This window comes from Hippocampus guttulatus, chromosome 8 (assembly GCF_054856545.1).
Source record: "Hippocampus guttulatus isolate MCC_2025c chromosome 8, RoL_Hgut_1.0, whole genome shotgun sequence".
Lineage (NCBI taxonomy): Eukaryota > Metazoa > Chordata > Actinopteri > Syngnathiformes > Syngnathidae > Hippocampus > Hippocampus guttulatus.
The window spans coordinates 17,311,732-17,331,782 of NC_141268.1; the positions used below are offsets into that span (position 1 = coordinate 17,311,732).

Sequence of the window (20,051 nt, forward strand, 5' to 3'; positions counted from 1 at the left end):
TTTTTAACACGCCGTCAATGACAAGCGGTGATGTCACTGCTGGTGACGTATTCGCAAGTGGCAAGATTACAAATAGTAAACAACCTTTGTAACTCAGTTCCAGGTAATGCAATGCTTTAAAAGCGGCGCAAATGACGCTCAAAATTGAGTTGTTTTGGTATAAAAATGAGAGATGGGACCGAGTTTTGGGGAATTTCTTATGAAAATATAGAATAAAAAAAAAAAATTGGAGCTCACAATGAATGCACCGGCCGAATCTCTACTCAGATATGATCCTCCAGTTTTAGTTCCCAAAAGTGCAGATAAAAAATCAGCAAAGGTGAGTAATACCAGTTAGGTTTTAAAACATTATTTTTGTTTATTTATTTGTAAGGACAGATTTTTATATAGATACACAAAATACTCTGTTCATATGTTATAAGACATTATAGCCACATTTAAAAATATAGTGCAACGGTTTTCTTGCTCCCATTTAGGAGCAATATAACCTATGTCAAAAAATAAAGCAGCATTAACGCATAATTTCCGAAGTTTGCCTTTGCTAGTATTACATTCATGTCTTATTGTTATTGTTGAGGGGTGGGGGGCCGTCGATAGTCAGTAAGTCAATAGCCAATTGCAAAGCAAATGCCCCCTACATTGAGGAGGCACAAGACAACGAGGCAAACTACACCAGTCACCTGTCAAAATCACTGAACCGCCGTCCAAAAGTTTATGACATGGTCTACTATTGGCAACAATATCCTACTGACTGATTAATTCAAAATTGACATGCAACTTCAGTCTGCTTGTAAAATTTTGAACATTCATAATGCCAACAAAGCATACTGTATAGCTATTGTCTTGCAAGTACACTTGGCTTAGCTCCAGCCATTCTATAACTTGGCCGAGCAAGATTTTGGTCCCTCACAACTGCACAACTTTTCTTGGCTCTAAACTATAGTTCATGATTCGGCACAAAAATCTGGTGCACGTTTGGCCCGGGCCTGGCTCAAATTTGTCGAAGTGAATTTTAAATACAAACATTTCTTGTTTCAGGGACGTCCTACAAAAGTCCTGAAGTCAAAACCTCATCAGCCTGCGGAGTCTTTGCTACGTCCTCGTAAATCCATAACAGCCACGCTTGAAGATATCAAGCAGAAAAATGAGGACATTCTCAATCTCATGTTTCCACCCAGGTATCCAAATTAGTCTTCAGTCAGTGTCACCAAACTGTTATTTATTAACGTCTCCCCCTGACAGGAAATGGGAGGAGGCAAACAAAGAGTGGATTCAGAGAGTGTGCAGTGAACCATCCACTCGAGTGGATGTGGTGAATCTGGAGGAAGAATTAGACAAGAAGCTACTGCAAACGCGTGCCATGGAGACTGGAATCTGTCCTCTGAGAAGGCAGTTATACACCGAGTGCTTTGGTAAGGACTCGATGCGTACACTTCACTTGGTTGTGTTCCAGTTTTATATCTACTTTTGTCATTCGTTAGATGAACTGATCAGACAGGTGGTCCTCATTTGTGTCGAGAGGGGCCTCCTGTTGCTGCGGGTAAGAGACGAGATCCAAATGACCATTGCTGCTTATCAAGCGTTCTATGAGAGCAGTATGGTTTTTGGCATGAGGAAAGCCCTGCATGATGAACAGGACAAGGTGGCCCTGAAGGACAGAGTAAGAATGGAGAACTACAAAACACAGAAAGCTAAGCATATTTAGCTTTCGGATTAAATTTCAGGATGAACCTAATCTGTAGCCTTCGCTGGTGGATCGAATTTCATCACCTCGAAACTGTTGGATTCATGTGCCCAACGCTTCAATATTACACAAACCTTTGCAAAGCTTCTATAGCAAAGAGCTAAATACACAATGTTTGATCCAATGGAGTCTTTGTCATCATGCTATTCAAATTTCGACATCATAAGACTAAGATGACACGTAGTAGTTTCGCAAGGCTTCAAAACAATGTTCTCAGAGGGAAGTAGCCACTGAGCTCCGAGTGTCACAGAAAGTCATCAGAAGGTTGCAATAGAGAGACAGAGACTGGAGGAGTCACAGAAAAGCATAGAAGTGGATGTCCTGAGAAATGTATTGATTGGATCAAACACCTGTTGTGAATTTTGCTGCTCAGTTCCCTGTTAAAGAAAATAAAGTTTTGTGAAATTACTGAAATATTGAACAGCATTTGAGGTTAATCATGAAATGTTACCCGAAAGCCCAATATCCCAACCTCTCTGTGAGTAGTGGATGTACTGTAAGCTATCAAAGTTTCATCAACACATTTCGGGTACTTCTATTGCTGCTTTGTCTCTTTTTACTTGTATAGATTTCAGATTTGGAGAATTTAGTAGAGGAGCTGATGGAGCAACTGCAACAACAAAAAAAGAAATGTGTGGATGTGAAAAAAATGGCAGGTGAAAAACAGCGAGCGCAGGAAAAGAAGCACACAGAGGAGATTCAGACCCTGAGGAAAAACAACCAGCAGCTCAAGGTCTTGCATCACAATAATACAGCAAGCATTGCAACTATTGTCTTATTTTCTCATTCTTACATGTCCTTCTGTTTAGGTCCAACTGGAGGGGCTCCTCATGGCAAAGAAGTAATTTCACCAGCATGGATTGAAATGTCTCACCGCTGAACATCGCAAAATTTGTTCTTTTTTTTTCGACACCTGTTTTGAGGATGTTACGCTACTGAAGTCAGCTCTGAAGTTGAAAAGGTCAAAGTTGTAAACATATGATGACCGCTGCTTGACTGAGTTCAACACAGCTGTCAAACTTTACAGGTGTTGCAGTATAGAAGATTTGCATTAGCATTTATCATGGACCTCGAAAATGTGGTTTCCCTTTTAAAGGTCCCATACCCTCAAAACCCAAATTTTCCACTGCTTTACCCATAACAGGTCAAAATGACTTTGTCATGATTTGAGTTGTGCATCTATGTAATTTGTCGTTTGCATGCAATAGCCTTTAAAAGGAAAAGACCTGCAAAAAACGAGCAGAATTGATTTTGGTGCCATCGTGACGTCAATTTGTCACTTACCATTCATGTTCCTGCCCACTTTGTGGTTGCAAGACACACCTGCTCAACTCAGGAAAAATGGCCGTTGGTGAGAAATCAATTGCATCCGAACCTGAATTTTGCCGTGTTGATGCACATTTCGTTGAGGATGGCCTTCACACACATTCCAAATACATTTACAGGATTTAGGTGACATAGCCACTCATACACAATTGTCCGACTTACTCCGATGGCTCACTGGGGTGCTGTGTGGTCACACGGTGTCCCCGTGGATGTAGACACAAGGAAAGGAAAACTTTCTTGCCTCCAGGAGAACCCAGGCTGTTGGGCTGTGCACCGTGTGCAGATGGCTTTACCAGTTTTAAGCTAGGGCACTTTGATAATGTACTCCGCACAGCATGACGTAGAAATGCTTGGATACTGAAAATGTCAATCAGTCTAGCAGTTTATCATTTTTATTACTGCCAGGTAACCTTCACTGTCCTCAATGTTACCTATACTGTATAAATAAAATGCATTTTAGTTATTAATACAAACGACCGATTGTTGTTGCAAGCTGGAAATATATAAACCACCCAGACAACGAATACATGCGACAAAACAACATCATTTTAATAACATATCCAGGGAGGATGATGTACAATTAAAAAAACAAAAACACAAAACCAGTTCAAAATAGTACTAAAAACATATCATCATCCACTTTATTGTCACAGTTGTTAGATGTTTTGGAACATGTGTTGCATGATCACAGAGTGATGTAAACTTAGAAAACATCAGACGAGATGAAAAATCACAACCAAAAAAATAAATAAAACATGACCTGCTGGCATTGGTCTCCTTTCTAACATTGAGTTTGTAGTCAGCAACGATGCTGCACAGTGCTGTAGAAACGTGTTGACTTAGTCTGTCCTTTGTCATCACACCCTATGCACATGCGACTGACCTCATGAAGAACCAAGAAGGCCAACTGAACAAAACACATTCAACCATTTTGTCTTTCACACGCTGTACCACTCAATTTGCAGGAAACCTTGTGGACCTCTAATCATAATTTTAGAAATACAAATTCACTGTGCTTCCTCATATGCCGGCATAACAACCAGTGTGCTTACTGCATAATAAATTAACAATAAATACAAATATATTTTTTTAAAAATCACAAAATATAATGGAATGTATGAATCTCCAGGCTGAAAGACCCTCAAACAAATTTTAAAGTTTGTACAAATGTTAGGAAGAGGTTCAACGGGAGGAAATGTATAACACAAGGACTGTATTGACATAGGTTGAGGAAGGCTTCGACTGAAGGCAGACATTTTCATTAAGTCATGATACCAACGGTTTGTTGACAGTGTGAATGCTAGCTTAGCATTGCTAGTGCTGCTGCAAGCTGGATAGTTCTCTGCGAATTTGACAACAACATTAGTGAAACTCTTACTAGTTTTAATAATGCAAACGCCCGCTTTAAGGTCCACATACTAGTATGATCTCTGTCCTCACTTGTAGGACAACTTTGTCATACTCGAGGGAGGACTGCGTTACGACTGAGGCAAAACTGTGCCATCTCTTGACATCAGGCGCTACTCGTACCAATAAGCGGGGTGGCATTGCTCAGTGGCATAGTGGTCATCACGCAACCCAGATGTTATAGGTTCGATCGCCGCCCCCTGTAACCAAGTCGAAGTGTCCTTGGGCAAGATATTGAACCCAGTTGCTGCTGATGCTGCTCCTGTCATCAGTAGGGCAGTGAGGAGTCAAGTGTAAAGTGCTTTGAGAACCGTGTAGGTGGAAAAGCACGATACAAGCGAAAGCCCATTTCAGAGAGACGTGCTTGACGTTGGTTAGTAGATTAGAATGTCACTAGTCGTACCAATAGCAGACAATTGTCACTTTTGCTTTATTAGTCAACATGTATGCTGAAGTCGGCCTACTAATGAGAAAAAAAGTGCACTGGGACAAGGCTCTTAATATCATCCGCTTATCCTCACAAGGATCTCGGAGCGCTTAATTTGTAGAAAAGGAAAAATGCCTTAAAAAAAAGCATCACCTATATAATACTGTGTGCTTTCATCATGATACCTCACAAAATTGTACAAGCTTGTGATACCTTTCTTCCATTTCCCCAAATGTTCTCAATTTTTATCCACTCAAATCGAATCCAATCATTTGGTGATTTATGAGGAGAACACAAAGCTACAATGGGGCTTGTAGTGTAAACACAATGAGAAAAGACTTGAATAGGGACTGGATGTCGACTTCAGATGAGTGACAGGGAGATAAATTAAGGAATGCCCTCCTTCCTTTGGCAGCACTGCGAGGGGGGCACACCCCAGTCGTACACATATGAGAGTCGCAGCTTGACTTCCTCCTTACAGAGCCTGCCATCACGCTGCAGCATCTGATGCTTCTCCAGCATGTCCTCCAGACTTTGCTTATGTGTCACCAAATATTTATTGTTGCAACCGCGCGATTTATATTCCGTGTCAAAGCGCGGGTCGTGCGTCCGACGAACATCCACCGGAGCCAGCCATGCGCCCAAAGACACATCCTCACTCTGCCATATCTTCAAGTAGCCGGCGTTAAGATGCACATATCGTACCAGGTCGGACGACAGGATGTAGCCACCGCCTAGTGCGTAGGGCAAGTAGTAGTCGCAGAGTTCCCAAGAGCTTTCCCGCCACTTCCCAGCTGTCTTGACTCGCCCTCGGCCTGAGAAGAAACCCCAGTACAAGCGAGTGGGCTCCTTCCCGCGCAGCTCCTCTTTAAGAAGGTCCAAGCGAGCGAATGTGTCATCATCTGCTTTGAGGACAAATTTGAAGTCCACATTGTGGTCCAGCCAGGAGTACATGTGCAGTAGCTTCATGGTCAAGTTCTCATAAGAATCTTTCAAGTCAGGCAGTAGGAGTAGATCCTTGTGCCGTCCTTGCTCGACGTTGAGGTTCTGAAGGTCTTCGTTGGAAAGCCCCAGAGTTCCTACAACAAACATGGCCAGAACATCTGAGTCCCGCTTGGACAGCCATGTGCTCCGGATGATACTCCTGCGCTCTGTGTACTTGGGCCCAGTTGTGATGAGGACTACGAGGAATGCTGACATGTCTTTGGAAAGGGCGGATCGGTCATGCTGCTCTGGACGGGGGTGCAAAGCGCTGGCACGCGGGGCAAAGCCCGGTGGATCAGCATGGCCTTGCTTCAGGGTTTCTGAGGTACATTTGGCCAAGAAGACAAGGACCACAGCAAAAGTGGACACAGTGCACAGGAACAGCGCAGTCTTGTGGCGGCACACTAGACGAACCAAATTCATGGTGCTGAGCCTGTCATAGAGGTGAAAAAAACCCATTTGTGGTCATGTAATCAAAACATACAGTCCGGTATAAATATTTGGACATTGACACAATTTTCACCATTCCAGTTCTGTACAAATCCACAATGGATTTGAAACGAAACAATCAAGATGTGCTTTAAATGCAGACACTGAGTTTTACATCTACGTAAATCAGGAACTACATTGAGGTACGTTGAGGAGCTTCATGTATTGTTTTGCTGTCATGTTGTGGAATCTGTAGGCAATGATAGACCTTCCTGGAGGAGGCGTCAAGTACCGGCAATTTTTGCAGTCCATGGAACTGCTTTGTCCCTTTTTTACATACATCATGGCAAATTAAATGGTAAAATAATGAATTGAGTGAAGAAAAAAAAACAATTTAAAAGTGACCAGTGCCATTAAGAGGTAGAATTTCTTAAAGAGCTACAGAAACACCACTAACACCATCCTCATAGAGCCTGCTCTGCATATTAAATCAGTGATGACTGATAATAATAATAATAATAGATTTTATTTATAAGCGCCTTTCAAGACACCCAAGGACACTTTACAATAACAAAAAACACAAAACAATACGGGTTGATTCATAATTGATATTAAATGAACTCCATTGCCATATAATGAAATACAGTCATTCAATATCAGATGCAATACATTTATTCTATCAGTATTGCAAAAGAAAATTGCGTAAATGCCCTAACTTCCTCGGATTATGGTTTGGTGGCTGGACAAGGATGATGTTACATTTACTTTAGTAACTAGCCTCTCAGCTTGTTAACGAAGAAACACCGCCTGTGTACTGTATAGTATTTATCTTTGTTTACGTGTTTGTTATTTCCAGCTATAGCCCTATGAATGTATTTAGTTCATGATGGTAGATTTGTTGGTTCTTGTATTTACCTGAGTACGAAGGTGGCCAGTTCGTGAATAGTCGAGCCACAGCAGGCCGTGCAGCTTTGCTAACGTTGACGTTGGCTACCGAGTCCAGACGCCCTGCGCAAAGAGTCTCCACAAAAAGCAAAAGCACTCATGGTGCGTAAATTGGGCGACGACAAAACGAAACACAAATAGAATGGTTTAAACTCGAAGGGCCAACACTGGGCCAAACGTCATATTTTGATTTTCCTCTACGCAATGAGCAAGGTGGTGATGTAGGGGAAACCGGAAACGTAGCCCCATAAAGAGAAAAATAAAATTGAACGCAAATATGGCATGTTTTAGGATCATGCTTTATCGCCTAGATGTGTGTATAATTACAAGGTCACATTCCTGTCTTAAAAAAAAGAAAGCGAGAGGAGGCAGATTTAACACGATACATCCGTGATCGTATAATAAGAGACCGACTACGCATTTTACCAAAGACGTACGTCAACGTTGCCGTCATATTGGATGTGGAAAATGGAACTAGATATTTATCTCATCACTGCCTCATTCATTTGCTTGGGAGTGCAGCAACCGGTTTACCCTCAAATTTAGATCTTATGTGATTAAGACTGAACAACTGAATTTTTAATTGTATTTGGCCTCTATAACATCATATTGTAAATAAAAATTGCTTACTAAGTCGTTCCTAGTTAACTAAACCGCCGTACTACTCTGTTTGTTGTTAGCTGTTTTGCTAAATTGTCTCCTACTATGTCGGTTTCCCAAAAATAAATCATAAAGCTTTGAGGAAGCAATGCAAAACACAAGATACGCTGTCAAAAGGGAATGCTTTATGCTTGTCCAGCTACAGTTATTGCCATTGTTAGTAGTTATATGGATATAAATCACGGAATATGAAAAAAAGGTTGATGGAATCAGTTAAATGTAAACAAACAGGCTTTACCCACGTGCCAGAACTACGTTTCAAGATATGGTCATTTTGATTTTACTTTGACATGAATAACCGGAAGCTCATTTGGTGACATTTTACTAATGTGTACCATTAGCCGGAAAAATAATAACCTACGGCTTGTGAAACACCGGAATGTCTCATTCTGCCTTAATCGCGAGGGAGTAAAGAGTGATTTTAATGTGATCGGTTTGCCTTGTGTATCGTTCCCCGAGGGATTTGCTTTTAAGCCATTACATGTTAGCGTAGTCGGAGAGTGACAAGCGATGACTGCTGCAAGAAACAGCCGACATCCTGGGCCATGCCCACTGGCGCTCGCCATCTTTTTGCTAGTTTTTACTCAGCGTCTGGTGGAAACAACCTCTAGATATGACCCCTATAAAGTCCTGGGTGTCAGCAGGAGTGCGAGCCAAGCCGAAGTCAAAAAGGCGTATAAGAACCTTGCTAAAGAATGGTGAGTACTCTGCAACTCCCGAGTTGTGTGCGACTGAATGACAGCTGAACGTCTGTGATTGTCATTCCACCAGCCATTTCAACCTGTTCTTATTTCACGATTTCTAATTTCCAGTGTTTTCCCCCCAGGCATCCAGATAAGAATAAAGACCCCATTGCTGAAGATATGTTCATCAGGGTTTCAAAGTCGTATGAGGTGTGGTATTCAACAACTATGCCAGACATCTTTACTTATATAGCGCTTTTACAACAGCTCCAGCGCTTTATAGACCATTTGAACATAAAACAAAAATAACGGAACACACAAAATCTAAATCAGTGCAGGTACACGCATGCTGCCAAGAAGGTGCAACCATTAAGCACTGATTTTTTTCCCTTCAACGAGTGTCTGGCCAAAACACTGAAAACAGTCCACAATGAAGGATAACAGGCACCACATGATTTCCCCCCCCCCCCCCAAATAAAAGCAGAGCTCTTTAAGAGCCCTTGCAAATAGCTGCCAACTACAGTGCCATCTTGGGAAACTGTTGCTTATTCTTGATTTTTGGTCATTCGTCCCTTTGGATCAATCAACCTGTCATATTTCTATATGAGGTGTGTCAGAAAAGATGTATTTCAAATCCAAACTACAACTTTTCCCCTTTAATGTAATCTAGAGAACTGCCCTGTGTCAGAAAAAAAACAAAAGGGAGGATGTAACTAACATGTATTCGTCATGTTTTACACACAGATTTTGTCTAATGAGGAGCGAAGGGCCAATTTTGACCGCTATGGGCAGATAGATGAAAATGAGCCCTATGGCCAGTCACGGCGTCAACATTTCCAAAATGGCTTCTACTTTGATGAGTCTTTCTTTCATTACTCCAGGTAACAACACATGTCCATGTTTCTTTATCATCTATTCGGGGTGCTCCAATCAGGGTTTCATGCTGCCGATTCCTATTTCATGAAATCCGACCATCACTGCCAATACGGATTAGCTGTACATTTTCAATCTGCTTGTGTTAAATGCGATTGGCTGAATGTTCTGACAACACGAACAAAAAAAAAAAATCACCTTAATTTTGCTGATAACCTTTTTTTGTTTTTGTTTTTGACTTTTTCAAGAGAACAAATACAAAATCAGATGTTCAATCAAAAAAACTGAAAGACAGATCAGATGATAATTCAAGAACGGCACAAAGGAACCTCTAAGGTTTGATATTTCATTCCGGGATGCTGCTCTCCCATTTTTTAAATTTATTTTTTTACAATCCAGTCTAAATTAACCAAATGGCTCCTTCATATAAACTTTAACAGTACAGGCACTGTTTTAATGTAGCCTTTTTCACATTCTTAACTGTCAGGTGTTTGCGCAGCTTGAGACCTGGCTTGGACGTTAATTCATCAAAATTTGCTTCATTAAGTTTTGTAACGTGTGGTCAGACTTTACTTGTCCTTAAAAAATGGCCAATATCATCTTTTTGTTGTCCAGGTTCAGGGACTTTGCAGACAGCAAGTACTTTCTTCACCACGCTCAGTTTAACAGCGATGTCCTTCCAGACAGCCACAAGAGGCCCTACCTCATCAAAGTGACCTCCGATTGGTGCTTTGCGTGCATCCACATAGAGCCTGTGTGGAAGGAGACCGTGCAGGAACTTGAGCCACTTGGTCAGTAAGACGAATGCTGATGTCATGATCCCACGTTTTTATTTTTCCTCTCTAGCATGAACTTGATGTTTGCTGTGCTGTCCATTAGCATCACTTGAATCATAAATAGCGCTGCAACAGTTAATCAAATTTAATCGCCACCGCAAAAGTGGGGAAAAAATGCAATAAGCCCATTCAAACACTGTTTGCCTGTCCAGTGTGCGATAAAGCCTCACTTTATATGTTCAGGTGTGGGCATCGGCATTGTGGACCTGGGTTATGAGCCTCGTCTGGCCAACCAGTTGGGAGCTCATCAGGCTCCCTCCATCATTGGACTGGTGAACGGCAGAGTGTCCTTCTTCCATCAGGCCGTCGTCCGGGAACACCTGCGACAGTTCGTTGAGGACCTTCTTCCCCAAAATTTGGTGGAAAAGGTGAAAAGCCCACAGATAGAGAGAACTTTCTGTCGGGGGGCTGCAAAGGGGTGAAAAATGCAGATAGATTTTGGAAATTCTGCTGAGGTGTTTTGGAAATATTCCCAAATGATAAAATCACATATCACTGCCATCGGGTGGAATTCTTGTTCCTCCCAAATAATCATTTTTCAGGAGAACTCAAAAAGGACATGTTTGTTGGTTCCGGCCCGACGGCAGCGATAGATTCCCTTTAACTTCCATAAAATTATTTAGTTCTGTGTTTGTCAGCTAGCTAACGTGCCAGAAATGAATTCAGTGCATTCATTGTGGGAACTGTGCAAACATTTTCCACAATTTTGAGATTTTTGTTTCTTCCCCAGATTACCGATGACAACTACCAGCATTTTCTGGACAGCTGGCATGTTGGAAATAAGCCCAACATTCTTTTGTTTGACAAAGACTTCAACGTTCCCATTGTCTACAAGGTGAGGCTTGTTTTCAGGTTTACTCCTCTGAAGTATTACCGGTACGTTAATACGAAGACTCGTGTATGCACTATGCAGGCTTTTTTTTTGCAGGAGCAGCAACAACACACCTTTTTTGTGTTAAAAGTACTTCAGAGCCAGTTAAAATATTTGAAATCTTGTTCTCTGCCAGTTTTGAAAATGTATTTCAATGCAAGCGCTTTCCTCCTTGTGCTCTCCAGTTAACAGCATTCGCCTTCAGAGACTATATTCATTTTGGTTACGTCGACCAGGGCGACACGCATAACATCCAGCTCCTGCGCCAGTTCAACATAAACTCATACATTCCCATCATGCTGCTCTTTAAGGAGGACACCAAAAACCCAGTGGACATCATCCAGGTACTTTCCACACATGTAGAGCTCTGGGTCATATTAATTAAGATAACCATGTTCGATTTAAAAAAAAAATCACTTACCATCCCTCATGTCGGCTCTTTTGGACATAATTGGCTTTTTGGACATCGAATTCAAAAATACATGACTGGAATTTGCATGGCATTTCACGATGAAGCAAATATGCGCAGATGTACATGTCCAGCGTTCAAAGTTGCAGTATGTTTTGCACAATATGCTCTTCTCACACGAGGAGGGACAACATGATAAAATCGCAACGGGTAACCGACAAACTTTCGGGTTAAATTAGAATCGCTATTAAAAAGTCCTCGTCATCATGCTGTTCACCTTTTGATGCCATGAGACCAAGACGTCACCTAAATAATTGATCAAAAAGTACCTCACATCTTTTGTCTTCCACTTCTTTTTTTATGTTCCAGGCTGAAGGACTGAATTGGAAGATCATGGATGTGTTTGTCTCCAACAACAAGTTCCTGCAGGTTCCCCGTCTGGTCAACCAGCAACTGTTTGACGAGCTGTGTCCCATCAAGCAGTTTCACAGACGGAGGAAGTAAGACATCAAAGATCATCGCTTTGATTCCCCACATCTAGAAAAAAAAATTGAAACAAGACCATTGTATTTGCAGGTATTGCGTGCTGCTGATCACCAATGACGACAAAGCTTTTTTTGCCCAAAATAAGGCCTTCTTGGACTTTGCCATGTTCAACAGGAAAGAGGTGCTACGGTTTGTGTACGTTTATCAGCATCGGCAGCAGCCTCTCTGCCAGGCTCTGCTTCCCAACCAGGCTGTAGTCTCTCCCCAGGTCAGTGGTGCGACACACACACACACACACACACACACACGACCTTTTTGGTTTGCATCATCAAGAAGAACATTCATTACAAGTTTAGATGACTCTTAAAAGTATGTGTGTCAAAACTGACACTGTGAGGAGAAAGGTGTCATTGTAAGTGCAATACAACAGTCATCAAAAATGTGTGTTTTTTCCACACCACGAACAGGTGGTTATTCTTGAGAGGCGGAGCCCGGCTGGCAAGGTGCTGTACCGCTCTGTGATTGGTGGATGGAATGGAAGCGAAGAAGACAAGTCCCGCCTTCTTGAGCATCTGGAGCTCGTTCAGAAGGACCCCACCTATCTGACCTCGCACGCTACCTTGCCAGAGCTCAACAATGAAATGGCCCCTGTAAGATACGGCGCACACCGCAGAGCGTTTTCCCCGAAACTGATAACCGTTTTAAATGTTCACACTCTGTTCAGTTTTTCCTGATTGAGTGGCTGAATGCTGCCTGTGATCACTTCCATCAAATTTACAATGAACTTCTCTACTCAAACTGGTAAGTCAAAAGTTTTCATCGTGTTCTTTAAGTTACACATTCTCATGAAAAGAGGAAGAAACTGGTACGCTCTGTTAAAATTTTTATTTTTTTCATATATTAACATACAAGATGGCTGGCGAAAGGCCAGCTTCTTATGAAGCTTGCTCTGAACGTGTCATGGACAAACTAGTATTTTGTCATGTCGCTACACAACCAAAGCCCTCCCAATAAGATGTGATGCGTCTTCTTTCAAGGCAAAAGGTGATGCCCATCCTGTCATTGATGTTCTCGGCTCTTTTCATTTTTTTCGGGACAGTCATCATTCAAGCCTTCAGGTGAGTGAGGAAGGTTTCTCGCATCCAATCTACCAGCTGAGTAAAGGACAGCTATTTTTGTTGATATGGAGGATTCCTTTTTCTATTCAGTTTTGCATTATTATGGGGGTTTTCTGTTTTGTTTTGATTTGTGTTTAGTGAACCAGGAGAAAACAAACCCCAGAAACCAGCACCAAAGGAGCAACCTCAAGCTAACGATGATCCGTCAAGTCGTTCCACTACCTCCAGGTAACCGTGGTCGCATATTTTGAGCACTACATCTGCAAGGTCTGTTTTCTACTCAATTGCCATCCAAATAATGCTTCTGCACTTAACTCTAATACACACTTGTACTTTCCTCTTGTCCTTGGTCCATGCAGCCGCCCCCCCAAGAAGGATTTTGTGGAGGTCACAGAGCTGACTAACGTCACGTACACCAGTAACTTGGTGAAGCTGCGGCCGGGCCACATCAATGTTGTTCTGGTGCTCACCAACGCCTCAAAGAATGCCTTGTTGTGCAAATTCGCCAAAGAGGTCTTTTCTTTCTCTGGGTAAGTGCCGGAAATCTTACTGACCAGCTCAGGAATGATAAGCATCGTTATCAACACATTTGTTCTGTTTTGGCATCAGTCTATTGAATTTACTGGAATGTAACCCCACAGGGGAGAAGGGATTGTCATATAAGGAATATTTTTGACAACAAATTCAGTTTGGAAAATATTGGGGGCACGGTGGCAGACTGGCTAGCACTACTGATTCTGAAAGGAAACTTGGGGGTGTATTAATTTATGTTGAGCATTGCATTTGTTCCCCTTAGAGATATTCGGATTGCAGTCAAGATGTTTATCACAGATTGGTTTTACTTGAATGTGTTCAACTGCCAGTTAGGTCATTTGAAACTTTCTCCCACCATAGGACTCAGACTATCCACTTCTCCTTCCTCAACGCTGACAAGCATCTTCACTGGATACCCTCACTTCTCCGATCATGCTCAGACACATCGTGCCGTGGAAGTCATTTCGACGAGGATGAGGACTCATCAGACTACTCCGGCCACGTCTTGGCCTTGAACGGCTACAAGAAATACTTTTGCCACTTCAGACCTGTCTTCACTGGAGACGACCTGAGTGACGCCTCGTCAGTCTCAGAGTCGTCTTTCTGTTCTGAAAACAGGAGAAAGTCACGATCCAGGTCTCGGTCTAGCTCAGGCTCTCGATCCCGTTCCAGAGATGATGGGGCTAGGTCCAAGAGAGGCTCCACTAGAGCCACAAGCATAGAGGTGCACCACAAGCTTGACCGGCTGGGGCTGTGGATGGAAAGGTTAATGGAGGGTACTCTGCCAAGATGGCAGGTACCTTCCTGGCCTTCCCTCAATGCCGCTGAGAACATCCCGACTGAGAGCTGAGGCCGGCAGCACCGAGGTCGTGCTCACCCTTTGTGCTCTTGCTTTCTTTTCAAGGTAACTGCAGAAGAGTTTGTGCCTCTCCACAGCTGGCGTGGTGATTGTTAGTTTCCAGAATTTAGGATGCTTTTATTTTTTATGGCGCCCAATGATGACCTATGTGTTATTTTGTTATTTATTTGCATTTGAGGAAGGGCGCGGGGCGCACAAACACTGTAACTGAATCATTCAATCACGAAGATGTATACCGAGAAAATCTTTTACTACTATGGTACGAGCATTTATTCCATATCAGAGTAGTGCGCTCTTTGTCCTCCCTCGTAAGATGAGAGCACCGATAGAATGACTCGGGCACACACCAGAACAACTACGCTGCTCGTGTGGCGCAGCTGTGCACAAGTCAACAACTACATAGTACTGGTATTACTGGTGATGTAAAATTCTACCAATTAACATCTGGTGCTTCATTAGTCTGTCCTAGTTGTATGCAGGAACGACATACAGTGGTTCTCAAACCACTATCTTGACCAGCACTAAAATACAGCAACGTTGTAGGTCCAAGTATCCGTCAAAAAACTAGGAAGAACTTTGAACTGTAACACAATGCAAAATTTGAATATTTCATGAAATGATTCTCCCGTACCGCTAGAGGGTGCCCACGTACCACAAAGTGGAATCACCTTCAGCACAGTAGTACCAAAAAATTCACTAGTTGGACAGCCATTCTACTCGTGCACTCAATTGTTTTACCATTACAGACAAAGAGCATACTAGTAATGGGCAATTCAGCACCCTAGCATGATATTAAATAAATGCTCAAATTGGATGAAATTATTATTACGGCCATCACATGCTTAAGCGTTTATGTTAACGTCTGTGGTTCAACGCGTTTGAAGGTAAATTCAAAATCAGATCTGCGTGACACCTCTTCATGACTGAACCACAGGCAGGCATAGCCTATAACAGATAATTAAACCAGTTGACATTTTGAAGCCTGAGCCATAGAAACGCTCCATGTTTTTCCCATTTTAAATGCATGAACTATGGAGGTCGCCTCCCACGCATAAACGTTAAGTGAACTTGCACTAACAACTTGTAGTTTCACCTTCATCTCTTAATGATGTGATAAAAAAAATTGCAGCTGAAGACGTAATAATTGATTTTTATGGCATTTGACGATACAACTAGAAGAGGTTGTTTTGAAAAGTTTATTTATGAAAGTATGTGTCATTTTATTCCCATTCAACTAATAAATGTTTTTTGGAATATACATGATTCAATGTGCTTATTAATACAAGACTAATTATCACATTCAATGAACCAGTATCATTACCTGTGAAACAACTTCTGATAAGCAATTAACAGAGCACACCTTTTACCATATATACATCAGCTACAATAAAATACAAGAACCGATCCAGCAATTGCAGTGTCGTGTTGACAGGCCTATACGGCATAATTTCAACCTGCCAACAGTTGAAAGTGACAGTAACGTGCGGTTTCAGTACTCATTGGACATGTCCAGTACTTTTTTCATGTCCAGGTCTTCGGGCCCGAATGAGGCCGGCAGCAGCTGGTTGACGCTCATCTTCGTGTACGACCCGTCAGGCTTTGACAGGTAAACGTCCCAGCTGGACCCGAACTGAGAGAACACATGACGTAAGTCGAAGTGCTATGATATGGGCTATTTATGCCATTATGCATAAGTCGTCACGCCTTCAGTCAATCGGTGTCAACCCTAAAGTGGTGCAGGTGTACCTAATGGAATGTCCAGTGAGTGCTCAGTATGTACCTCTCTCATGAACTGCCTGCAGCCACCGCACGGGGAGATGAATTGGTCACTCAGGTCACTACACAAACAAGCAACCGTCATACAAGAAACCCTCAGGTTAATGTTAAACATCTTTCAGCGAGTCTCTTATAGCCTCGATGGGGTCACAAACTGAACCCTGTGGACTCAAGTCATGTTTTTAAACAAAGCAGTGGTGCCGCATGCCTGAGTGATCATGGATGTTATTTATTTATTTGTTTATTTATTTTCAGATAATAGTTATACCGATAATCCTACCTGGCAATTGCGATGGCCTTGAAAGCGGTGTAGCCTTCAGACACTGCTTTTGAAATGGCATTCCTCTCAGCACATACTCCCAGGTTGTAACATGCGTTCTCCACATTGCATCCTGTATGGGGGAACATGTACACTGTTAATCAAGCGGGAATGATACTGTTCCAATCTTGATGAGTTGACGATCAGGAGCGTTTATCAGGCTTCTGTGAAGTTTGCTGCAGAGCTGATCGTTGGAATCAGGTGTTTTGGAGGAGGGAGACATCGAAAGGACGCTTGAGGACAGGACTTGGGCACCCCTGCTGTGATAGGTGGAAATGAATCTGCATGCAAACTCACCTTCATGGCTAAAGGGCTTCCTTCTGTAACGAACCATTACAGGTGTTTGTTTTTTAACAAAACAGGCTTACTCAAGCATATCATAGATTTTGTCTTTCAAAAAAAAAAACCCTCAAAACTTTCAGTCTTGAGACAATGTAATGCCACAAAGCACCTGCAAAGTTGAGAAGAGGTGGAGTTACAGTATATGACATTTCTCAGACAGTTAAATGTCCAAGGGAGTTAATAGATTTGCTCTAAGGCTATTTTTTAAAGTTTAGGTTTAGGTTAGGCTAATTTGTAGAAATAACTAACCATGTATTGATTTGAAATATTAGAGTCGGGGGCGATTCTAGGATCAGAGGTTATTAAGTATACTGTAACACCTCAGCATTAAAATGAACACGCCACAACAGCTAGCTTCTCTCATTCCAATTCAAACAGAGCAGTGGCGCCGTCCGTCTCTGACCACCTGGAGCTTTTCACATCTAGAAAAATTCCAGCTGAGTCCTACCTATAATAACACGAACAGAAAGCTGTTATTTCTGGCTATGAGTACGTTTTTGTTAAAATTAGAAATAGCATCATTTTATAGTATGACACAAGTTTCAAGATAGTATATTTATTCATTTATTTCTAGTAGTATACAAATCCATAAAAGTCGATAATATCACGGTAGCCTCGTGGCCTGCGCTCTAATCGATGATGTCACAATCAGCGGGTGCATTGTCTGTCCACTTCAACACAAACACCTTGCCGCAAATTGACCCCTCAGTCAGAACAGCTGGTACGGTCAGCTTGGTGTGTTTGGGAATCAAACAGCCTTTGCACTCTCAGCTCTTTGACAGCCTCCACCCCCCTCCACCCCCCTTTCACAAACATTTTGCCAAGCACATGAGACATGAATAACTGAAAGCTTTACACAGGCACGCAACACAAACTGAACTGTTGATAATGATTGAAAATCCCTGTCAGGGCGGCCTTGGCTGTTGGTGTAGGACGACTAAAAATCAGTCAATAAAAATGAATGGTCATGGCGGTTCACTGGACTGTTTAGCCACGAAGATAAAAATGTGTTTGCATAATGAGACAAATGCATTTGATTGAAATTCATTTTGCTTATAGCAGGGAGTCACGTTATGTCAAATAACAGCAAAACTTAAGAAAACTCACACACACGCACACACATATTGCTCAATCACCTGTTCTGCTCTGTTCTATGTTCTCAGAAGTGGCTTTAATCAAGTACACTACCTGTAAACAAGCAATTGTCAACAGTCAAGAGAGCTGCTCCCACTCTGAATTTGCTGTAAGGGCAGTACGCTTGCTTCTTTGCCTCCTGAGAGCAGTGGATCAGCTTTTTCACCGTTTCCTTGGTCAAACGTCTCGAGCCCGTGCCCTCGGTGTCCATCAGCTCTCCCGTGTATTTGACTTGGTCCATTCTCCACCTTCCTGTGTCGGTGCTAGCGAGGTTGTCTTCTCGTGGGTGTGTGGCGCAGGCCAGGTTTTAAATGTCAATGAAACAGTGGCACGTGGGAATGGGGAGAGGGTCAGTCACAGCCAATCACCTACTGGGATGCCAGCAATCCATGAGCAACATGTTAGGAGTCTGTTTTGTTTTCGTATTGGCTTGCAAGCAAACCACCCACCCCCAGGCTAATTTCCAGGAAAGGTCAAACAAATGATGTAAAGCAGGGATCGCCAACCTTTTGAAATTGAAAGCAACTTCTTGTCACCTAAACATTTTGCCATGCATACGAGACATGAAAAGCTGAAAGCTTTACACAAAGCCTGAATATTATTGTGAAGACACTTCTATGAATGATTTCTCATAATTATCAACAAGGCGGTCCAGTGGTTAGTGCATCGACCTCACAGTGCAGAGGTAGCTGGTTAAATTCCAGTTACGGCCTCCCTGTGTGGAGTTTGCATGTTGTCCCCGGGCCTGCGTGGGTTTTCTCCGGGTACTCCGGTTTCCTCCCACATTCCAAAAATATGATTGAACACTCTAAATTGTCCCAAGCTGTGAGCGCGGATGGTTGTTCGTCTCCGTGTGCCATGCGATTGGCTGGCAACCAGTTTAGGGTGTACCCCGCCTCCTGCCCGATGACAGCTGGGTGTGGCTCCTGCATGCATGAGGACAGGCAGTTCAGATCAAATGCACGGATGCATATCCATTTTCAACATTTGGCTTCTATAAATCTCTGCAAGTGTTTACGTGTCCACCACCACATACACTAATTAACAGTGAGCTGTTTTTAGACCAGGCCTTTGGGCTACTCAAGTGGTCCTTTGGGGCGACCTTGTTCTTATGGGTATAATGTTGGAGAGGAACCCCTGATGTAAAGTGTTCTTAATCTAGAGGTGTCAAGATGAATCGATGATCACATTAATCAATTTGTTTTAATAATTAAGTAATTGTTTAGAGCCGTACTTGAATTGAAAATTGTCTAAATGAATAAATAAGAGCCTTAAATCAAATCTAGCCAATCCCTATTAGCACCAAATTGCTAACAGACTAGCTCACACTTCTCTGTGAAGTCCCCTAACACTTCAGTTTTGAAATGTGTCACGGCTAAACAATGCAGCTAAAACACAGATTTGCATAAACAACAAGGGCTAAGACTAACTACTGGTGACTAAATGCACAGTGCGACACAGCTGGAAATGTTGCTACGCTTGTCATCCAAACATCAGAGATGCAACACATTTATTTTGAAGAAATCATGATGAAATTTGTTCTGCGACTGGCTGGCAACCAGTTCTGGGTGTACCCTGCCTGCTGCCCGAAGACATCTGGGATAGACTCCAGAAAGCCTGCGTGCCTCGTGAGGATAAGTGGATTAAGAAAATGGATGGATGAAATTTGTTTAGATTTTCTGGCGGATTAACACCCGTCCAGGAAACATGTGACTGTGGGAGGTCACACAAAGCCGTCTCTCTTGAGTAGACCATAAATTATTCATCTGGCGCTCAATGTGGGACAAGAGGGGAGGTGTGAGTGTGTGTGTGTGTGTGTGTGTGTGTGTGTGTGTGTGTGTGTGTGTGTGTGTGTGTGTGTGTGTGTGTGTGTGTGTATGATGCTAACT

At 42.5% G+C, this 20,051-nt stretch overlaps 4 protein-coding genes across 6 annotated transcripts; 2 read left to right on the forward strand and 2 right to left on the reverse strand.

Moving 5' to 3' along the window:
• The first annotated feature begins 80 nt into the window (after window positions 1-80).
• On the forward strand, window positions 81-3,608 carry LOC147201536 (axonemal dynein light intermediate polypeptide 1-like). 2 transcript variants are annotated; one of them, XM_086117238.1, is made up of 6 exons: window positions 81-319; window positions 1,039-1,178; window positions 1,243-1,412; window positions 1,482-1,540; window positions 2,313-2,477; window positions 2,554-3,608. In XM_086117238.1, exons 1-6 carry the CDS (start codon window positions 239-241, stop codon window positions 2,587-2,589), a joined length of 651 nt encoding a protein of 216 aa, XP_085973364.1. In that variant the 5' UTR covers window positions 81-238; the 3' UTR covers window positions 2,590-3,608. The 2 variants fall into 2 exon arrangements, with proteins under 2 accessions (XP_085973364.1, XP_085973362.1); XM_086117236.1 differs by having other exon boundaries at window positions 83-319; window positions 1,482-1,660.
• Window positions 3,595-8,271, reverse strand: b3galt6 (UDP-Gal:betaGal beta 1,3-galactosyltransferase polypeptide 6). Its single transcript, XM_086117235.1, has 2 exons — window positions 7,233-8,271; window positions 3,595-6,321 (listed from the first exon to the last, which is right to left on the reverse strand). The coding sequence occupies exon 2, from the start codon at window positions 6,309-6,311 to the stop codon at window positions 5,292-5,294; it is 1,020 nt and encodes a 339-aa protein (XP_085973361.1). The 5' UTR covers window positions 6,312-6,321; window positions 7,233-8,271; the 3' UTR covers window positions 3,595-5,291.
• Window positions 8,272-8,275: 4 nt separating this feature from the next.
• Window positions 8,276-15,849, forward strand: LOC147201538 (dnaJ homolog subfamily C member 16-like). 2 transcript variants are annotated; one of them, XM_086117231.1, is made up of 15 exons: window positions 8,276-8,620; window positions 8,749-8,815; window positions 9,350-9,486; window positions 10,094-10,269; window positions 10,498-10,682; window positions 11,045-11,149; window positions 11,371-11,529; window positions 11,964-12,094; window positions 12,171-12,348; window positions 12,548-12,730; window positions 12,805-12,881; window positions 13,118-13,198; window positions 13,337-13,426; window positions 13,558-13,728; window positions 14,093-15,849. In XM_086117231.1, the coding sequence occupies exons 1-15, from the start codon at window positions 8,433-8,435 to the stop codon at window positions 14,580-14,582; spliced, it is 2,418 nt and encodes an 805-aa protein (XP_085973357.1). In that variant the 5' UTR covers window positions 8,276-8,432; the 3' UTR covers window positions 14,583-15,849. The 2 variants fall into 2 exon arrangements, with proteins under 2 accessions (XP_085973357.1, XP_085973358.1); XM_086117232.1 differs by lacking the exon at window positions 8,749-8,815 and having other exon boundaries at window positions 8,480-8,620.
• On the reverse strand, window positions 15,774-18,523 carry cdab (cytidine deaminase b). Its single transcript, XM_086117239.1, has 4 exons — window positions 18,217-18,523; window positions 16,648-16,759; window positions 16,372-16,429; window positions 15,774-16,221 (listed from the first exon to the last, which is right to left on the reverse strand). The coding sequence occupies exons 1-4, from the start codon at window positions 18,401-18,403 to the stop codon at window positions 16,081-16,083; spliced, it is 498 nt and encodes a 165-aa protein (XP_085973365.1). The 5' UTR covers window positions 18,404-18,523; the 3' UTR covers window positions 15,774-16,080.
• Between the last annotated feature and the right edge of the window lie 1,528 nt (window positions 18,524-20,051).